This window comes from Pholcus phalangioides, unplaced genomic scaffold (genome assembly GCF_987345545.1).
Source record: "Pholcus phalangioides strain wild (caught in Gottingen) unplaced genomic scaffold, Ppha-v1.0 ptg000010l_1, whole genome shotgun sequence".
Lineage (NCBI taxonomy): Eukaryota > Metazoa > Arthropoda > Arachnida > Araneae > Pholcidae > Pholcus > Pholcus phalangioides.
The window spans coordinates 44,345,788-44,362,348 of NW_028301603.1; the positions used below are offsets into that span (position 1 = coordinate 44,345,788).

At 36.4% G+C, this 16,561-nt stretch overlaps 1 protein-coding gene across 6 annotated transcripts in view; it reads left to right on the top strand.

Annotated features, from left to right (window-relative positions):
- Positions 1-16,561, top strand: part of LOC149081570 (phospholipid-transporting ATPase IF-like) — a 179,503-nt gene that overhangs the window by 18,461 nt on the left and 144,481 nt on the right. For all 6 annotated transcript variants that reach the window (XM_089238524.1, XM_089238521.1, XM_089238520.1 and 3 more), the window contains exon 2: positions 4,326-4,439. In XM_089238524.1, coding sequence (XP_089094650.1) covers positions 4,338-4,439 — 102 coding nt within the window. In that variant the 5' untranslated portion in view covers positions 4,326-4,337. The remainder of the gene's footprint in view (positions 1-4,325; positions 4,440-16,561) is intronic.

The following is a 16,561-nucleotide window of genomic DNA, read 5'->3' on the forward strand; positions in this document are numbered from 1 at the left end:
AACGAGTTGAGACATTCGAAAAAGAGAAGTAGTGTAAAAGTTTGTACCGAAGAGACAGGACGGTTTCGTGGAGGTGTTGGATAATAAATTAAATAAAGTGTTGTTTTCTTCCTTTTGGGAGTCTAGAATCCAGTTATTTCGCCCTGGAATCGTAGTGGAGGTACAGCCAAGGACCTACGACCGATAAGAAGAAGAGGGGAACTTTACTCACATATTAAAATGAAAAAGTACAAAATTCAGTGAATTTGATTTCCAAACATTTTTTTTATGCTAATAGTAATTAGCACTAAAAATTCGTAATTAGCACTAGTGCTAATAGTAATTCTTGTGATGCACATTGAATATTAAATTACTGAACATTAATAGCTATATTTCCTATTAGCCAAATAAGTCAATATCTGAGACTGATTTTTTGAAACTTGTATGATAGTTGCATGCAATCCTTCCTACACACAAGATGTGCCCCCTCTCAATGTATAAAATGCTAAACCCAACAGTTTTCTTTTCAACAAAAAACTGTTCCAACATGTGTACTAGTTTTTTTGATTAGCTTACATAAAAAGTTAGTTTCAGTTCAAAACAGTTCATTATATTATTAAATATAAGTTGAAAGGACGTCCTTGAAGCTGAAAGATTCTTAAAAATAAAAATTGTAAACAAAGTTTCAAATCTGACAGTCAATACAAGCATTAGTGTATAGACAATTTTTTTTTTTTATGTGTAAAATGCATTGCCTTTGAATCATGTTTAACTAAAGGGTAAACTAATAGCCAAGACTAAAAATTAAAAAAAACTTGACATATATTGATAGATTCAATGTCATTATTCATCAACAAAATCATTTTCCATCCCTCTTTTTACTAGCAGGATTGGTAGTTAAATCTGGATTTTTTTTAAATATATACTGTATTTACATGATAATCACAATCTAGTAATTCGTTACTTTCAAAATTTACACTGTAACTTGAACATAATTAAGGCACAAATTCAAACTACGTAAAAAAAAGCTAACATTTTCCTCACTTAAGAAATAACGACAAATCAAGTATCAAAAATAATTTATTCATATTTATATGGAAGTATTTGAGATTGCTAAAAAAAAAATAATGGTACGTATAACGCACACACAAACATTGTAAATAAATATTGAGATTTTCTTCCATGATTGAGTCAGCTCGTCTTCAGTGGCCACATTTTATCATAGATGTGTTTTTACCCTACTTTTGCTCCCAAATACTTGTTTCATCTGAAAAATTAAAAACATAGTTTTCATGAAAAAAAATTTCCCTAAAGAATGAAGCAAATCATACTCATGTGTTATGATTTCAAATACAGTGAAATCATACTGCATAATACGAATAAAGCACATGTAATCAGCAATCACGTGGTACTAGTTATGTAATGATAGATTACTTAAATATTATAAATTTCATTCAATCATTGCCCAATGCTGGCATGAACTGCACATAAATAAGGTTCCAAAAAGTAATTTCATGAATTTTTGAATTGGTGTTTTGAGCACGAAAGGTATGATCACACACTAAAATCTCAATAAAATGATATTCTGCAAATCAAGAAAAAATATCATTGTAGAGGGATTGTTGTTGTATTAAGATTAGAGATGTAAAATTCTTGAGAATATTGTAACGAAGGACTCTGGAAGGACTACTATTGTAAATAACTTAGTTATTTATAATATAAGTTATTATAAGCTCCAGTTATTTATAATATAATTATATATAATACCATAGAGAATATTCTTTGGAAAGACTTTTATGAATTACTGGGGAATATTCTTATCAAAAATAATAATTATTCTCAAGTTATTTTTCATATTAATATTCTCATCTCACATCTGTAATCGAGTGGCAGCAGTTTAACATTATACTATAGGAATTTCCAAACAAGACTTTCAAAATATTGATGTAGAGGGATTTATTTTTATATCGAGTATCATTGTAGTGAGGTTTAACTGTAAATAATAAACGAATGAACTGATAGTTATACGCAAAATACTGATGCACAAATAGAATGAAATGAGCTGATAATTATATGATTTTGGATAATGAGAGTGCATCACAGAAAATATTTTTTGTTGTGCACGTGTTTTCATTTGTGCAAATACTGTGGATTCTGCTTATAAAGGGTTTTTTTTTTCAAAAAATTACCATGAAAAATGTAAGCGGGGAAAATGCTTTAAACAGGAAATCTTAATAAAAATTAATTCGAGTACTAAGCAGGAAAATATTATACATGGGAATGTTATAAGCGAGATCAACTGAATATAGAAGGAAAATGTCATGTTTACACACAGCAGCAAAATATCAGCAAAGTATCAAATAAATATATTCCTGCCAAGAGGTAAAAGCTAAAAAAGGGTAATATATTTTGCTTGGCATTAATATAAATATTTTCATATTAGAGACGAAACATTTCATACACAAATCTATATTTTAGAGTGTTGTTGAATATTGTTTTGTTTAGGAATTAAAATGCACTACTGTAATGATCGCTTTTGCCTAGTACATTTTGCGAGTTCTTAATGTACGAGGCTCCTCAAAGGCCCCACAAAAATGAGATCTGGTTGAAATTTTCTAGAATTTACCAGGTAGGACCACAGAAAAATTTCTCGTCTCATCATGCTCTTAAGATGGTCCTGGTTAGGGAAAAAAAAAATTTTTTTTGTATACACTGTATACAAGTGACTATTCCTGCAATTCAAGAGAGATATTCATGACTTCTTTTCAGACCAATGATACATTATTTTCAGAGAGGAAAAAACTTCAAAAGCGTGACACTATACCCTGCCATTTTAACCTTTAGGTCAGGACCATAAATAAGCTGGGGCAAACGGAGCACTTCCCAAGGGCCGAGAGAATGGGGGCCCCTCACAAAAATTTACACTTCATTTTACATAATAATACTTTCAGGGGCCCCCACTCAAGAAAAAAGTCTGCATCGAGAGAGCCCACTACCAGTGCGGTCTTAACGAATGGACCTACCCGGGCACGGCCCGGGGGCCTCGAGAGAAGAGGGGCCTTACAAAAATGAGATTTGGTTGAAATTTTCTGTAATTTACCTGGTAGGTCCTCAGAAAAGCCACTTGGCCCGGGGGCCCATGGTGTTCTTAAGACGGCCCTGCCCGCTACGACCCTGTTTCAGGTACCATAAAGACGAATTTGTCATTAATATCAATACATGAGTATATTACTCATATTATTAAATAATCATTATTTGATAATGATCATTTTGTTAGCGAATGAAGTTCAGATTTGAAGGAAATCATAGAAAAGTATCATTACTCACCTTCTTTCGGCACTTGTTGATGGCTTCAAGTAGTAGTTGAAAGCTTCCATTGATCGGGGATAATTACTTAACATATATTTAATACCTAAACGCGGTCACTCATCATCTTATAATTAATAAATTATTCTAAATTCCCTATTTCATTCTGGGTCATCGTAAAAACAATTCAGCGCGACCGCCATTACTATGTCGATGTTTGTATTTGCAGCGACGATAATGTTCACTGCGCATGCGCTGAAACTCGATCCACCCTGCTGGATCGCCGATATTGGAGGTTCAGTTTCAGGCTCGAAAAGCTGGTCCGTGGATCTCGATTCAGGGGTGGTGAATACCAATTTCGAGGTGAAACGCGGTTTAGAACCTGGATCGCGTTCTGAACCTGGACGGTGAATACGGCCGTAAGAGGAAGGGAGAGGACGGCAAAATTTGTGTAACCCTCAATAAATCCCTTCTGCCCAGACAACAAGTGACTAGGTCAGTGAGTGGCCAAAAGAGTCACGTAGAGAGTTCACAAGCACGTGAGTGAGCTACAGAGTGAGGGAGCAGGTCAGTGAGTGAGTGACCTAGAGCATGTACAAGCATTTGAGTGACTAAAACAGTGTGCAGGCATGTTGTGACCAAAATAGTGTGCAAGCATGTGAATGACCAAAATAGTGTTCAAGCATGTGAATGACCAAAATAGTGTGCAAGCATGGGAATGACTAAAAGAGTGACTTTAGAGAGACAAATGTACTTGCATGAAGTGGGAGAAGGGTGGCAAATTCGAGGAAAAAGTAGTCAAGGAAATTAGATTAGAATGGAGGAAGGACAGAAAAATTTGTGTATGCCATAGGTAGCAAAACAAAAAATGCGCCTCTGGTGCTCACCTTGAAAGTTCTTACCGTTAGTCAAAAAGCCTGTGTTATTTATTTTGCATGTGATTTCTCAAGATTTATACATTCTCAAAATTTGTAAAAGGTAAAATTTTAATCACTAATTAAATTAATATTCTAATCATTAATATATTCTAATCTTTGTAGCGCTCTACAAGCATGGGTTCTTTAAATCGGACGGTATATGTGGATCATAAATGTCCACCTAATTATCCTCAAGTCCAGCAAAGTTTCCCTTCGAATACAATAATCACTTCAAAAGTATGTATTGTTTTTATTTTGTTACAAATTTTTTTGCATCTGTTTTGTATTTTATACCATACAGTACAATTCCCAGGTTTTATTTTTGTATCCCAATTGACAGACAACGATATGAAAAGGAATATAATACAATTCACTGAAGGTCATTTATTCGTATTAAGATTACAATTACCAACTAATCGCTTTTGTTATAGTCATTTCTGATCAGATTTTCACAAAATAATTCAAATATCATATCTGTGTAATAATCATGATCACCAGCAGGAGAGGAGGGAGCAGTTAAAGTCGTCTGGATGGTGGGGAACTGACAAGCAATGTATATGCTCTGTTTGTGTGTTTGTATATTTGCGGTTTTTCTTGATTTGAATAAAGTGATAATGCAATATGGTGACAGCGGTAAACGCCCATAACAACAAAGTAGCAGCACAAAAAGTGTTCTGATACACATAAAGTAGATGAAAATCAGTACTTGCAAGGAACTTTCAATCTAAAAAGTAAACATGGCTGATCCAGAACACTTGGTTTTTGCAATTCCAGCAATACAGATGAACCAGCCGGACAATTTCACATTTTTAACACCTGCAAACTGGTCAAGATAGATAACTCGCTTCCAGAGATTCCAGATAGTTTCTTGACTTTTCACCAAGACAGGAGAATGTAAATTCGCTGATTTATATTATGGGTGAATAAGCCGAGGACATTTACACTTCTTTCAAGTTGACCGATGCTGAAAGGGGACACTATGAACTCGTGAAGAAGTTTTTTAAGCGAGCATAGTTTAACAAACGTGTACAGCAAGAAGGAAAATCAGTAAACAAGTTTATCGCTGCTTTATACAGCCTTGCAGATCATTGCGATTATGGACAATTACAAGATCAACTCATACGTGATCGTGTTGTTGTTGGTATTCGAGATAAACCTCTGAGTGAAAGGTTGCAATTGAATGCCGAACTTACACTAACAAAAGCAGTAGAACAAGTTAAGCTTAGTGAATCAATCAGCAACAACATAAACTCAATGAAACGTAGACCATCGTTCCTATACATGCAATGCCTTCAAGAAAATCTAATCACTTTCAATCTCAAAAGTTTAGTGTGAAAAATAAACCAAAGAGCAAGAACTTTTCAGATTCCTAACATTCTGAGACATGCAAATGGCGTGACAAGCAGAAACATGTGAGAAGATTATGTCCAGCTAGAGGTGCCAAATGTTTTAAATGTTTGAAACTGTGATATTTTGGAAATGTCGGTTTAGCAAAGAAACCAAACCAGCATTCAAAAATTTTGTTTTTCGGTCATATTCGAAACAACACAAACCAGGATTGGACAGTTTTTGTCAATATTATGAATAAGAAATTGAAATTTCGACTAGATAGCAGAACAGATCATACAGTAATACCTGCAACTTTGTATCGCAACTTGTTTCAGAAATTCAATTTGAAACCAGCTGATAGAACTCTCTGTGGTCCAGATAACACTCAGTTAAAAGTTTTTGGCATGTTTGAAGCACCTCTGAGCTATGTAAACAAGCAATGCACAGAAGAAATCTATGTCATCGATGGCTTGAAAAACTGTCTTGGAAAACCAGCTTTGATATCCTTTGGCTTAAGACCCAATATCAGTGCTGTTTAAGGGATTACTACAATAGATCCAAAAAAAGAGTTTCCTGAACTGTTTGAAGGACTTGGACTCCTGAAGGAATGCTATTCCATACAACTCAAGTCTGATGCTGTTCCATCTGCAGTAACACTGTCAAGACGAGTACCTATACCTCTTTTGAAAAAGATAGAAATTGAGCTAAAAAGGATGGTTGAACACAATCACACAAAAACTCCAGTCACTGTGCCAATGGCGTGGTGCTCTCCTGTCGTCATAGTGCCCAAATGTGATGGAAAGGTGCAAATTTGTGTTTGTCTTATCAAGCTGAACAAAAATGTTCTTCGGAAATTGCATCCCTTACCCAAAGCGGAATACACAAATCCCATTGGATGAAAAATCATCTTATCTCACAACATTTATTACTCCGTTTGGAAGATTCAGATTTCTTAGACTACCCTTGGAATCTCTTCCGCTTCAGAACCTTTCCAAAAAAGAATGATACGATTTCTGGAAAACACAAGTGAAACAGTTTGTCACATGGATGACATACTAGTTTGGGGGTCTATTCAAGAAGAGCACAATGTGAGATTCAGAGAAGTTTGCCAGAAACTGAAGAATGTTCATTTGTCTTTGAACAAAGAAAAATGTATCTTCTCAACGAGCTAAATTAAATTTCAAAAAAGCAAGATGATGGTCAGATTGGTGTTATTTCCTATGGTTCCAGAACTTTTTAACCACAGCTGAGACTTGATACGCCTGAATCGTAAAAGATATAATATCGAAAAGTATAGGATAAATTTTTTTTTTCAAAATTACTTTTGGCTTGGGGTGGGAAAGTCATGACCCCCACATCCTGAAGCAGGGCCCCTAGGCTGGGATGTTTTGCGGGCCCTGAGCAGACTTTCACGGGGGTCCCCCTTCATGATGAATTTATAGGGTGAAAAACAAAAAATGATTAAAATCCTCCCGGGTCTCAGGGCTAGAGCCTTGTCAGCCCACCCTTTGTGGGGGCCATGTGGAAAGTTGTATCTTGGGTGTATTAGTTTGCATAATTTTTTTTTTATTGAAATCCATTCATATCTTCTGGTGTCCCAAGCGTCCCAAAAATAGATAAAAATTGACATTTTGATGAAGATTTATAAGAAAAGAATTTTTTCAAAATTACTCATGGCTTGGGGTGGGAAAGTTGTGTCTTGGATATATATATGTTGCGTAATTTTTTTATTGAAATCCACTCTTATCTTCTGGTGGCTAAGTGCCCTAAAACTAATTAAAAATTGACATTTTCATGAACATTTATAAAAAAAATTTTTAATTACTTTTGACGTGGGGTGGGAAAGTTCGGTTTTGGGAATATTAGTTTGCATATTTTTTTTCATTGAAATCCATTCATATTTCTGGTGGCCCAAGCACCCCAAAAATAGTTAAAAATTCACACTTTTATAAAAATGTATTAAAAATCGTAAATATTAATGACAATTTTTTATAAAGTTTGCAGACTATTCAGGTATTAAAGTATAAACTTATAAATAACTAGCTTAACCCGTTGTGCGTTGCTGCGATCTCAGGAGAAAGGAAAAGAAAATTAAAAAAAAAAGAAGAAAAAAACTATGCCAGAAACCTTCGCGGGAGTGTACTCAACAACTTCCCAAAGTTTCATGGCGATCGGATGAATGGTGTAGTAATGCATAAAGGACAGACATACATTCATTTTTATATATATAGATAACTAGCTTACCCGTCGCGCGTTGCTGCGATCTCAGAAGAAAGGAAATTCAAGGAAACTCGTTATGATAACATTCAATTTACATTGTGTCATTTTTATTGAAACTATGCAAAAGTGTGGAAAATTGAAAATATCCAGAGTATAGAAAATTACGCAATAATAATACTATACAAAATTGCACAAAAATAATACTATACAAAATTGCACTAAAATAATACTATACAAAATTGCACAAAAATAATACTATACTAAATTGCACAAAAATAATACTATTCAAAATTACTCAAAAATAATTCTACACCCAACATTGCGTAACATAAAAAATATTCAAAATTATAGAAATTAAAACCTTTCAAAATTAACAAAAATTAAAAATATTATTAAATATTAAAAAAACATTGCAAAATATTACAAAATGGAAAAAGAAAATTGTGCAAAAAACAAATAACGTACCAGATTTAAAACATATTACATGAAATAACCCTTTTGAAATTTTTCGTTTTCGATGTATGTTTTATGTTTGAATGTTTCTTTAATATGCTCTTACGTATTTCTTCTTTCTTTTTAACTTTTCTAACGTCTTCATATAGGCTTTTGGACCATCACATGATACAAACATTTTATTACCCTATTTATAGCCAATATTTTCTTCTCATTGTTGTTACTGAACATACGCCATAATGTGAAAAATTCATGCATAAATTCATATGGAAAACTTTTCAAAAAGCATCGTTTTGATTCTATTTATTTATTAGAGTGCTTGTGGATACACAATATTTTTTGTTTTTCCATCTGGTGCGTACACGAATAAATCGGAAGGTTTTCCGACGCGTGAGCTGGCCACATAAAGTTGTTCATGTGAGAAGCACGGAGTCTCCAAATCTAGCCCACACACTTGCAGCGATTGTCCTTGTGCTTTGTTGATGGTCATTGCAAAAGCAAGTTGCACCGGAAACTGTGAACATTTGAATTCAAATGGCATATCTGTTGGGATCATTGGAATACGTGGCAACAATACATCTTCTCCCTTGAATTTCCCATTCAAAATTGTAGCTTCGATGACATTGTTCATCATCTTTTTCACCGAAAGTCTTGTACCATTGCAAAGTCGTGGTGGATTGATGTTTCGGAGAAGAATGATAGGCACACCAATTTTCAATGTTAAAATGTGCGGTGGCATACCTGGCAAATCGAGTGAATTCAAGAATTCCGTTGGGTAATTGACAACTTCGTCGTGATTCATTACAGTATCGATGGACTTATACATTGTCGCTTTGCCTGGTATTCCGTTTTGAATGCTGAAATTGATGGCATTGACATCGTTATTCGTAGCTGCTAATATAGCACATGCACTGAGCCACTGATGATTTTTGTGATTCCACGCGATATTTGGGAAAACCTGTTGAATCAATTCGTCTTTGGTTGATGTCATCTTACAAAAGTTAGTTGGCAATGTGATACATTGTGTAGATCTGTCGATTGCCATCTTCTCATTCCCAATATCCAGCAATTGTTTTGCGAAACGTTCGGCGCATGCATCATTTTGTAGTTGAACACGCATATTGGTTTTCAAAGTCAATTTCTTTACATGTCGCCATAGAACTGATGATTTGAGACATGCATCAAGTTCATCAGTGGGTGTTGAACGTGGTATAACTGGTAGAGTTTGTCGAAAATCACCAGACAATAAAATGAGTGCTCCACCGAAGGGCTGTCCACTTCCCCTCAAATCTTGCAGTGTACGATCAAGCGCTTCCAATGCTTTTTTGTGAGCCATTGTGCATTCGTCCCACATGATAAGTTCACATGTTTGGAGAAGTTTGCCCATTCCGGAATTATTGGTGATATTGCATGTTGGCATCTCAGTGGTTTGCAAATTCAACGGCAATTTCAGTGCTTAATGCGCTGTTCGACCACCATCCAAAAGTGTTGCCGCAATTCCAGATGATGCAATTGCCAGTGCAATTTTATTCCGTGATCGTATGGTTTCCAAAATGATTGAAATGAGAAAAGTTTTGCCTGTACCTCCGGGCGCATCTATGAAGTACAATCCGCCGCTTTGATTTGTAATTGCTTGCATGATTGTGTCATATACAATGCGTTGTTCTGGAACCAGTTTCGGAAAATTCTTTTCAACAAATGTACCCAAAGCATCGACATCAAAGTGTGTTGTTTCACGTTGCAAATCACGATCATAAGTGTCATTTGCAGATCGATTTGGTGCACACATTCCGAACTGCGCCAATCCTTTGTTAGCAATTGACAAACATATATCCTCGATCGAAACCAATGCCTCATTATACACATTTGGTGTGAATTGCATGTCCGGATTCATTGCTCGCAAACGATGTAGGATGTCTTCACTCATATAATCCCTGTATTTTTCCCAAAGATCTTTCGGATTGGATGGGAAACACGTTGTCAATATTATCGCAAATAAAGTGCGTATTTGCTGAGGTTGAGCAGTATTCGATGCATCAGCGATTGCTGTGTCCCAATGAGCATCGTTTTCATGAAAATTTAATTCTTGGGTACTTTTAGAGTGATGAATTTGCCACCATCTTCAGTTGATCGTCGACGATATTGTGAATATCCATCATTTCCAGTGATAGTTTCGGCGTGTAAGTCTCTTGGATAGCGTTTCGTGCATTTTCCATCCTTCATGCACGGAGAATTGTTGTTGATCGCGCCACATGGACCATGAATCATGTTTTTGGTAACGACTTCGAATAAGCCTGGATCAATGTGGACATCTGGTATTTCTGCTGAGATGACTTCATCAATTTTATCTGGTGTAATTTTGTCGATCAACCAAATCAAAATGTGTGCATGCGGTAATCCTCTTTTCTGCCATTCAATGGAATACATCCAACAGCGTCTCCCCAAAAACATGATGTATGACAATGAAATCCATCATATATTTCAGTTTTTGTTTGAACACATGTGCGATGATGTCATGGCGATCCGAAGACGATTGTCCAGGCAACAGAAGTTCTTTAATTTCTTCCCACGTAGGATTGCACGTGAATGTTATGAAAAAATCTGGATGGCCGTATGCGCGAACATAAGTCATTGCATCTTGTGAGTATTCATGTATGTGCCGTGGGCTTCCTGTGAATGTAGCTGGCAGTATGATCATTTTTCCCAGTTCATTGGGATTACCATCAGTAGCAATTGCATCGCGTAAATGAATATATTCTTCTGAGAGCAGTTTAGTTTGATTCAATCAAATAAAGAGAAGTCGTTCGGTCTCGATTTTTGCATACATATCGACAATGTATTGATGCAACAATTGCCGACATTTCAAAATGTGATTGTCTGGGTTCTCACGAATCATCAATCGATATGAATAGTAATTCATGGCACTGACTTTCTTATTGGTCTCCTCATGTGTTTGTGGATTTCTCATTTTGATGTTGAAATGATATCCATCTTCTCCTTGCCAGAATAAAATTGGATATTGCAATGCATCGTATGAGCGATCAGTTTCGGAGACTCGCTGAACATTACGATCGCTGCGATGAAGAACTATATCACGCGAGTTAAATTCTTCGCCAACTATGGCGATCGCCACTTCATTAATTGTTGGTGCGTTGTATTGTCTTTCGTGTTGGCCGGCTGGTGTTTTGTCAGCTGTAATGACAACAACGTAATCATCAGCTGGCATTCGCTCGAGGGCCGTCCTGAACAGTCGAACTAATTCGTTGTGTTGATCGAATAAGTTTTGAATCACAGCAACAATTTCTCGATTAGTGCTGGTATTGAATCGACAATGTTGATCAACTTGTTCATCAGTGGTTCCCATGAAATAAATTTGGAGAAATTTGTGATCAGAATCCGGCAGTGGTAGAAGTGATCCAGCACGATGATAAATTTGCTCTTGGATTTTGAACGTTGGCATGTAATTGTCACGTGTGATTTGTGTTACACCGAACGATGTCATTTGGAAACATGAATTGTACTTGCGTATGTTTGCCAAGAAATGTTTCGACTGGCTTGTGTCACCTGATACCAACGTTGATAATGGTTTGGGTGGTAAATGCAATTCTAGCAATTTCACTTTTCCACCTGCGCAGCACATTCCTGGAGTTTCATTCTTGAATTTCAATGCACGGCAAAATTCGCATAACTTGTCCATTTTTCCAATAACGACACTTCGATGAAGACTGTAATCATAATCAGCATCGTAATGGAACGCAGCAAGATTCAAATCAGCGTGAAGTGTCCGTCTGAATTGAACATTGCGTTCTCGATTGGTTCCCAGTCTTGCTCTTCGTTGGTCAATTGTTTCTTTCGAACGTGCTTGAGCAGTGCGTAATCGATCGGCTTCCAATATCGATTCTCGTTGCTCGTTCGTTTGAGAAAAACGGGCTTGAGCAGTGCGTACTCGATTGGCTTCCAATCTTGATTCTCGTTGCTCGTTCGCTTGAGAAGAACGGGTTTGAGCAGTGCGTACTCGATCGGCTTCTAATCTCGCTTCCCGTTGCTTGTCTGTTTCTGAAGCTTGTAATGCCTTTTTCTTTCGCGCTTCAGATGTAGATCGACCAATCGATTTCCGTTTGGGGGGCATAACTGTCGACTATGCTCGCAAATACCCTGAAAATAATCGCTAAAAAATCAAATAAATAAATTCGCTGAATAAATAAATGGAAAAATTCATGGATATGCCACACAGTTCGTTATAATGATAACAAACATAATGATAGTAACATGATGAATGGATCCTGGGCCCCCAATAATCTTTTTCGGAATGTTTATTTTGGTTACTGTGGTTCTCAAAAAATGTGTTTCAGACATGCATATGCCTTTACGATTGTTTGCCTCTTCTTCAATGCTGCCAGTATAACAGTTTATTCCTTTGTAATGGTTTTTCACTTTTCCAATCCTCCCAGTAACTGAAGAAAACTTGGGTAGCACGGGATATTTTTGCTAGGTGAATATGATAGTAATAATTAATTATTACTCCTTTTATGTTTATAAACAAAATATTTATTGACACCTCAACTTGATTTCTTCGGACAATACTTTTTTCGTACTGATTATTTTACCGTATTGTTGTATCACCAAGCACGATGATTTTTGTTATATTTTAAATATTTCTTTTTTTTTTAATAAATCAATATGTACATAATACATAATAATCAAATATAATATATTAAATGGAATAGCTTACCCCCGGAGGTAGTAAATTGTAACACAATTGACACGTTTAAAAAGAAATACGATAAACATGTTGGGGTAAATCGAGAAGCTATCCATTCTTAGAATAAGACAACCATAAGTAATCTTTATGGGCATCGTATAATATTTTATCATGTGTATATATTGTTTGTAATTTGTGTTAATTGCATTTTTAATTGGGTTGCTGTATTTTTGAAACATATGACAACCATATTTTTATGGGCATCTTTTTATCAGCCACCTCGTTGGGCATTTTGCCTGTTGTGGCGTTGTATTTGTATTTGTATTTGTATAAAAAAATGATTTAAAACTGTTAAATGATAATTATAAAAATAATGATTATAAAAATAAAACATAAATTGTAAAAAACTAACGTTGTCTAGACCCGCTACACAACTATGGCAGAAACCTTCGACACGTGCGCCACCTATCGTAGGATACATGTAGTATGCCAGAAACCTTCGCGGGAGTGTACTCAACAACTTCCCAAAGTTTCATGGCGATCGGATGAATGGTTTAGTAATGCATAAAGAACAGACTGACATACATTCGTTTTTATATATAAAGATAATAATTTTATAATACATGATGTATGAATGAAAAATCAAAACCAATGAATCATAAAACTTATAAAAATTGAACTTATATAATGGCTTTTTTAATTGTATTGATTTGAAGATTTACATATTTGTAAATGTTATAATGCTTTTTGGTATTAAAATGTTTGGTATGGCTTCTTGATTTTATCGTATTCAATATGAAGTTGTGTCTCTTCTCCACACATACTTTCCGATGCCTCAGACACTAGGCGAATGCATCTTTCACCTGCTTGGGTATGGCATGAATATTTTCACCTTTAATTCCAACTTTTACTATCTTATATATAAATGTGAAAGTATGTGTGTTCCTTATACAAATCTACAGTTTTAGGCCGATCGTCGCCAAATTTTGCATATATACCAAACAGGACCGGGATTGAACCATAGGCTACTTTAAAGGTTCGTCAGAGCTGGGCAAATGCCCGAAATGGGCGAAAAACTGTTGGGCAACAATGGTTTTGGGGCCTCAACAATTACTTTTGGAACGTTTACTTTGGTTACCGTGGTTTCCAACAACTCGTTTCAAACGTTTATATATGCCTTTACAATGGTTTGTCACACTTTTAATTCTGTTATTATAACAGTTTATTCCTTTATAACGGTTTGTAACTTTTCCAATCCTCCCAGTAATTAAAGAAAACCCGGGAAGAGCGCCGGGTATTTCTGCTAGCCTATATACAGGGTATCTTGTAAGTGCTAATGCGGCCTTTGTCTCATCAACAGCCCATTGTAGAGGTATAGTTTCAATTTAAAAAATGTTTAAAAGGCGTTTGAATAATATTCGCTGCACAAGCTGAAAGTATGACGTTGCTAACAACAGAGGACAACAACTACGACGACAAAATTGGGAATAAAAATGTTTAACACCAGCTGATGAACTCAATGCTTGCCTCAAATCATCAACACTCTGGCACAAAGTTAAAAAATTATCATTATCCACTAACATGTGAGTTCAACTGAAAAATGACTCAGCACTGCTATCATTTTCATGTCAGTTGATCAAACTTGGCAATGGAAAAATTACCGTAGAGACCCAAGCACTGGACTCATTACGTTCCCAAATAGATTTTGCCAGTTGTTAAACTCAGTTCAAGAACTTGCAAAGTCTTCCCAAACATTTAACAAAATCACCGAAACCATGAGTGGCTTTGTGAGAGAGCGATTCTAGCATCGAAAAATGACAATGTGAACAAGATCAACGAAATAATCCAAAAAATATTCTGGGAGACTCCACATCTTCCAAATCGGTTGACAACGTCACAGACACAGAGCAGACAGTTCTGTATTCTGAATAATTTCTGAACTCTTTGGATATTCCGGTGTGCCACCACACAATTTGACCCTCAAAGTCGGAGCACCTATAATGCTTTTAAGAAATTTGGAGACACCGAGACTCTGCAATGGCAACAGACTCTGCGTGAAGACATTACACAATTACATCATCGAAGCACCGATTCTAACTGGATGTGCCAAAGGAGAAGACGTCTTCATTCCACGTATAGGGTTATTCAAGTATTACGGCAGCATCGAGGGGGGGGAGAGGGTTTTGGATTTGCTGACTTTTGGATGACGGGTGAGGGGGGGGGGTTTGAAGGTTGCTTACGTCATCAACCACTCCTTTTTGAAGATATGAAATATTCTAAGCTGCTGACGAAATTTTGCTGACAGGGGGAAGGGGGGGGGGTCAGTATTTTGCTGACAAGGGGAGGGAGGGGGCCAAAAATGGCTGGAAATCTGCTTACGTAATACTTGAATGGCCCCCATTTCAATTTTCACTGAAGAAATGCCATTCACTTTAAAGCAATTACAGTTCCCTATTCATTTAACTTTTGCCATGACAATCAACAAAGCGCAAGGCCAGTCGTTAGCAGTGGCAGGTATCAACCTACTTGAGCCCTGTATTTCTCACAGACAGCTTTTTGTCGCCTGTTCGCAATCCCAAAAATTTGTACATCTACACACCAGATGGGAAAACAAAAAATATTGTGTATCCACAAGCAATTGCCTCAAGTTTTTAATTAAAATATTTAAAAATAAAAGTATTTTTTCTTGCTTGATGCAGAAAGGTTTTTGATTAAGAAATAATTAATAAGCTATATGTATATAAATTTTTTACGGGACGGCAATGTCGCCGGATATCAGCTAGTCTACTCAATAATATAAAATCACGAATCACAAACTCGAAAAGGGCCTGTTTCTAAGCAACCGAAATTAGTGACGATTTTATGTTACGGAAGTGGGTGATGTTTTTGTGTTACGGAAGTCGGTTACGTTTTTGTGTTATGGAAGTCGGTTACGATTTTGGGTCAAGTATTCATTTAACTCTAGCACATATCGGGACCAATTTGACTCATCGGGACCATGTTATTTGCATGTACCGAGAGGCTCCCACATCCTACAGCAGGTCCCTTAGGCTGGAATTTAGATTGTGAGCCCCCAAACCAGCTTTTTCAGGGGCCCTTTGTGGTTAATTTATAGTGTGAAAAATCAAAAAGTGATAATAATCGTTGTGGCCCCTGTCAGCCCTGCCCTTGTGTGGGAGGGGGTCATGCTGAGAGGTATGTATATGTATAATATACATATAACAGCAGTACTCCCAACACACAGGATCTGGGTACCCGGGGGGGGGGGGGATTGCACGCATACCTTCATGGGAAAGTTAAAAGTTTTCATTTCCAGGGGTCCTTGATGGGTCTGATTGTTTTCTTGCTGCTTTAACGTTGAAAAATTTGCGGAAGCACAAGATAATATCTAGTCTGGGGGCCCCATAAAATTTTCAAATTTGGTCACGGGTAGTTGCATGGGTGGGCCTGGATTTTATTCGTTGGTGAAATGAATACAAATGAAAATTTTTTATGGCACTCGGAGCGGGGGATAACCGACAAGCTTCCAAGTCGGGGGGGCCCCCCATGTGTACAGGTTTCATTTTGGGGCCATGGACGAATCTGTTTCTTTTTTGTTGTTTAACATTGTAGAATTTTCAACAGCGGAAGACCGAGATAAATCCAGTCTGGACTC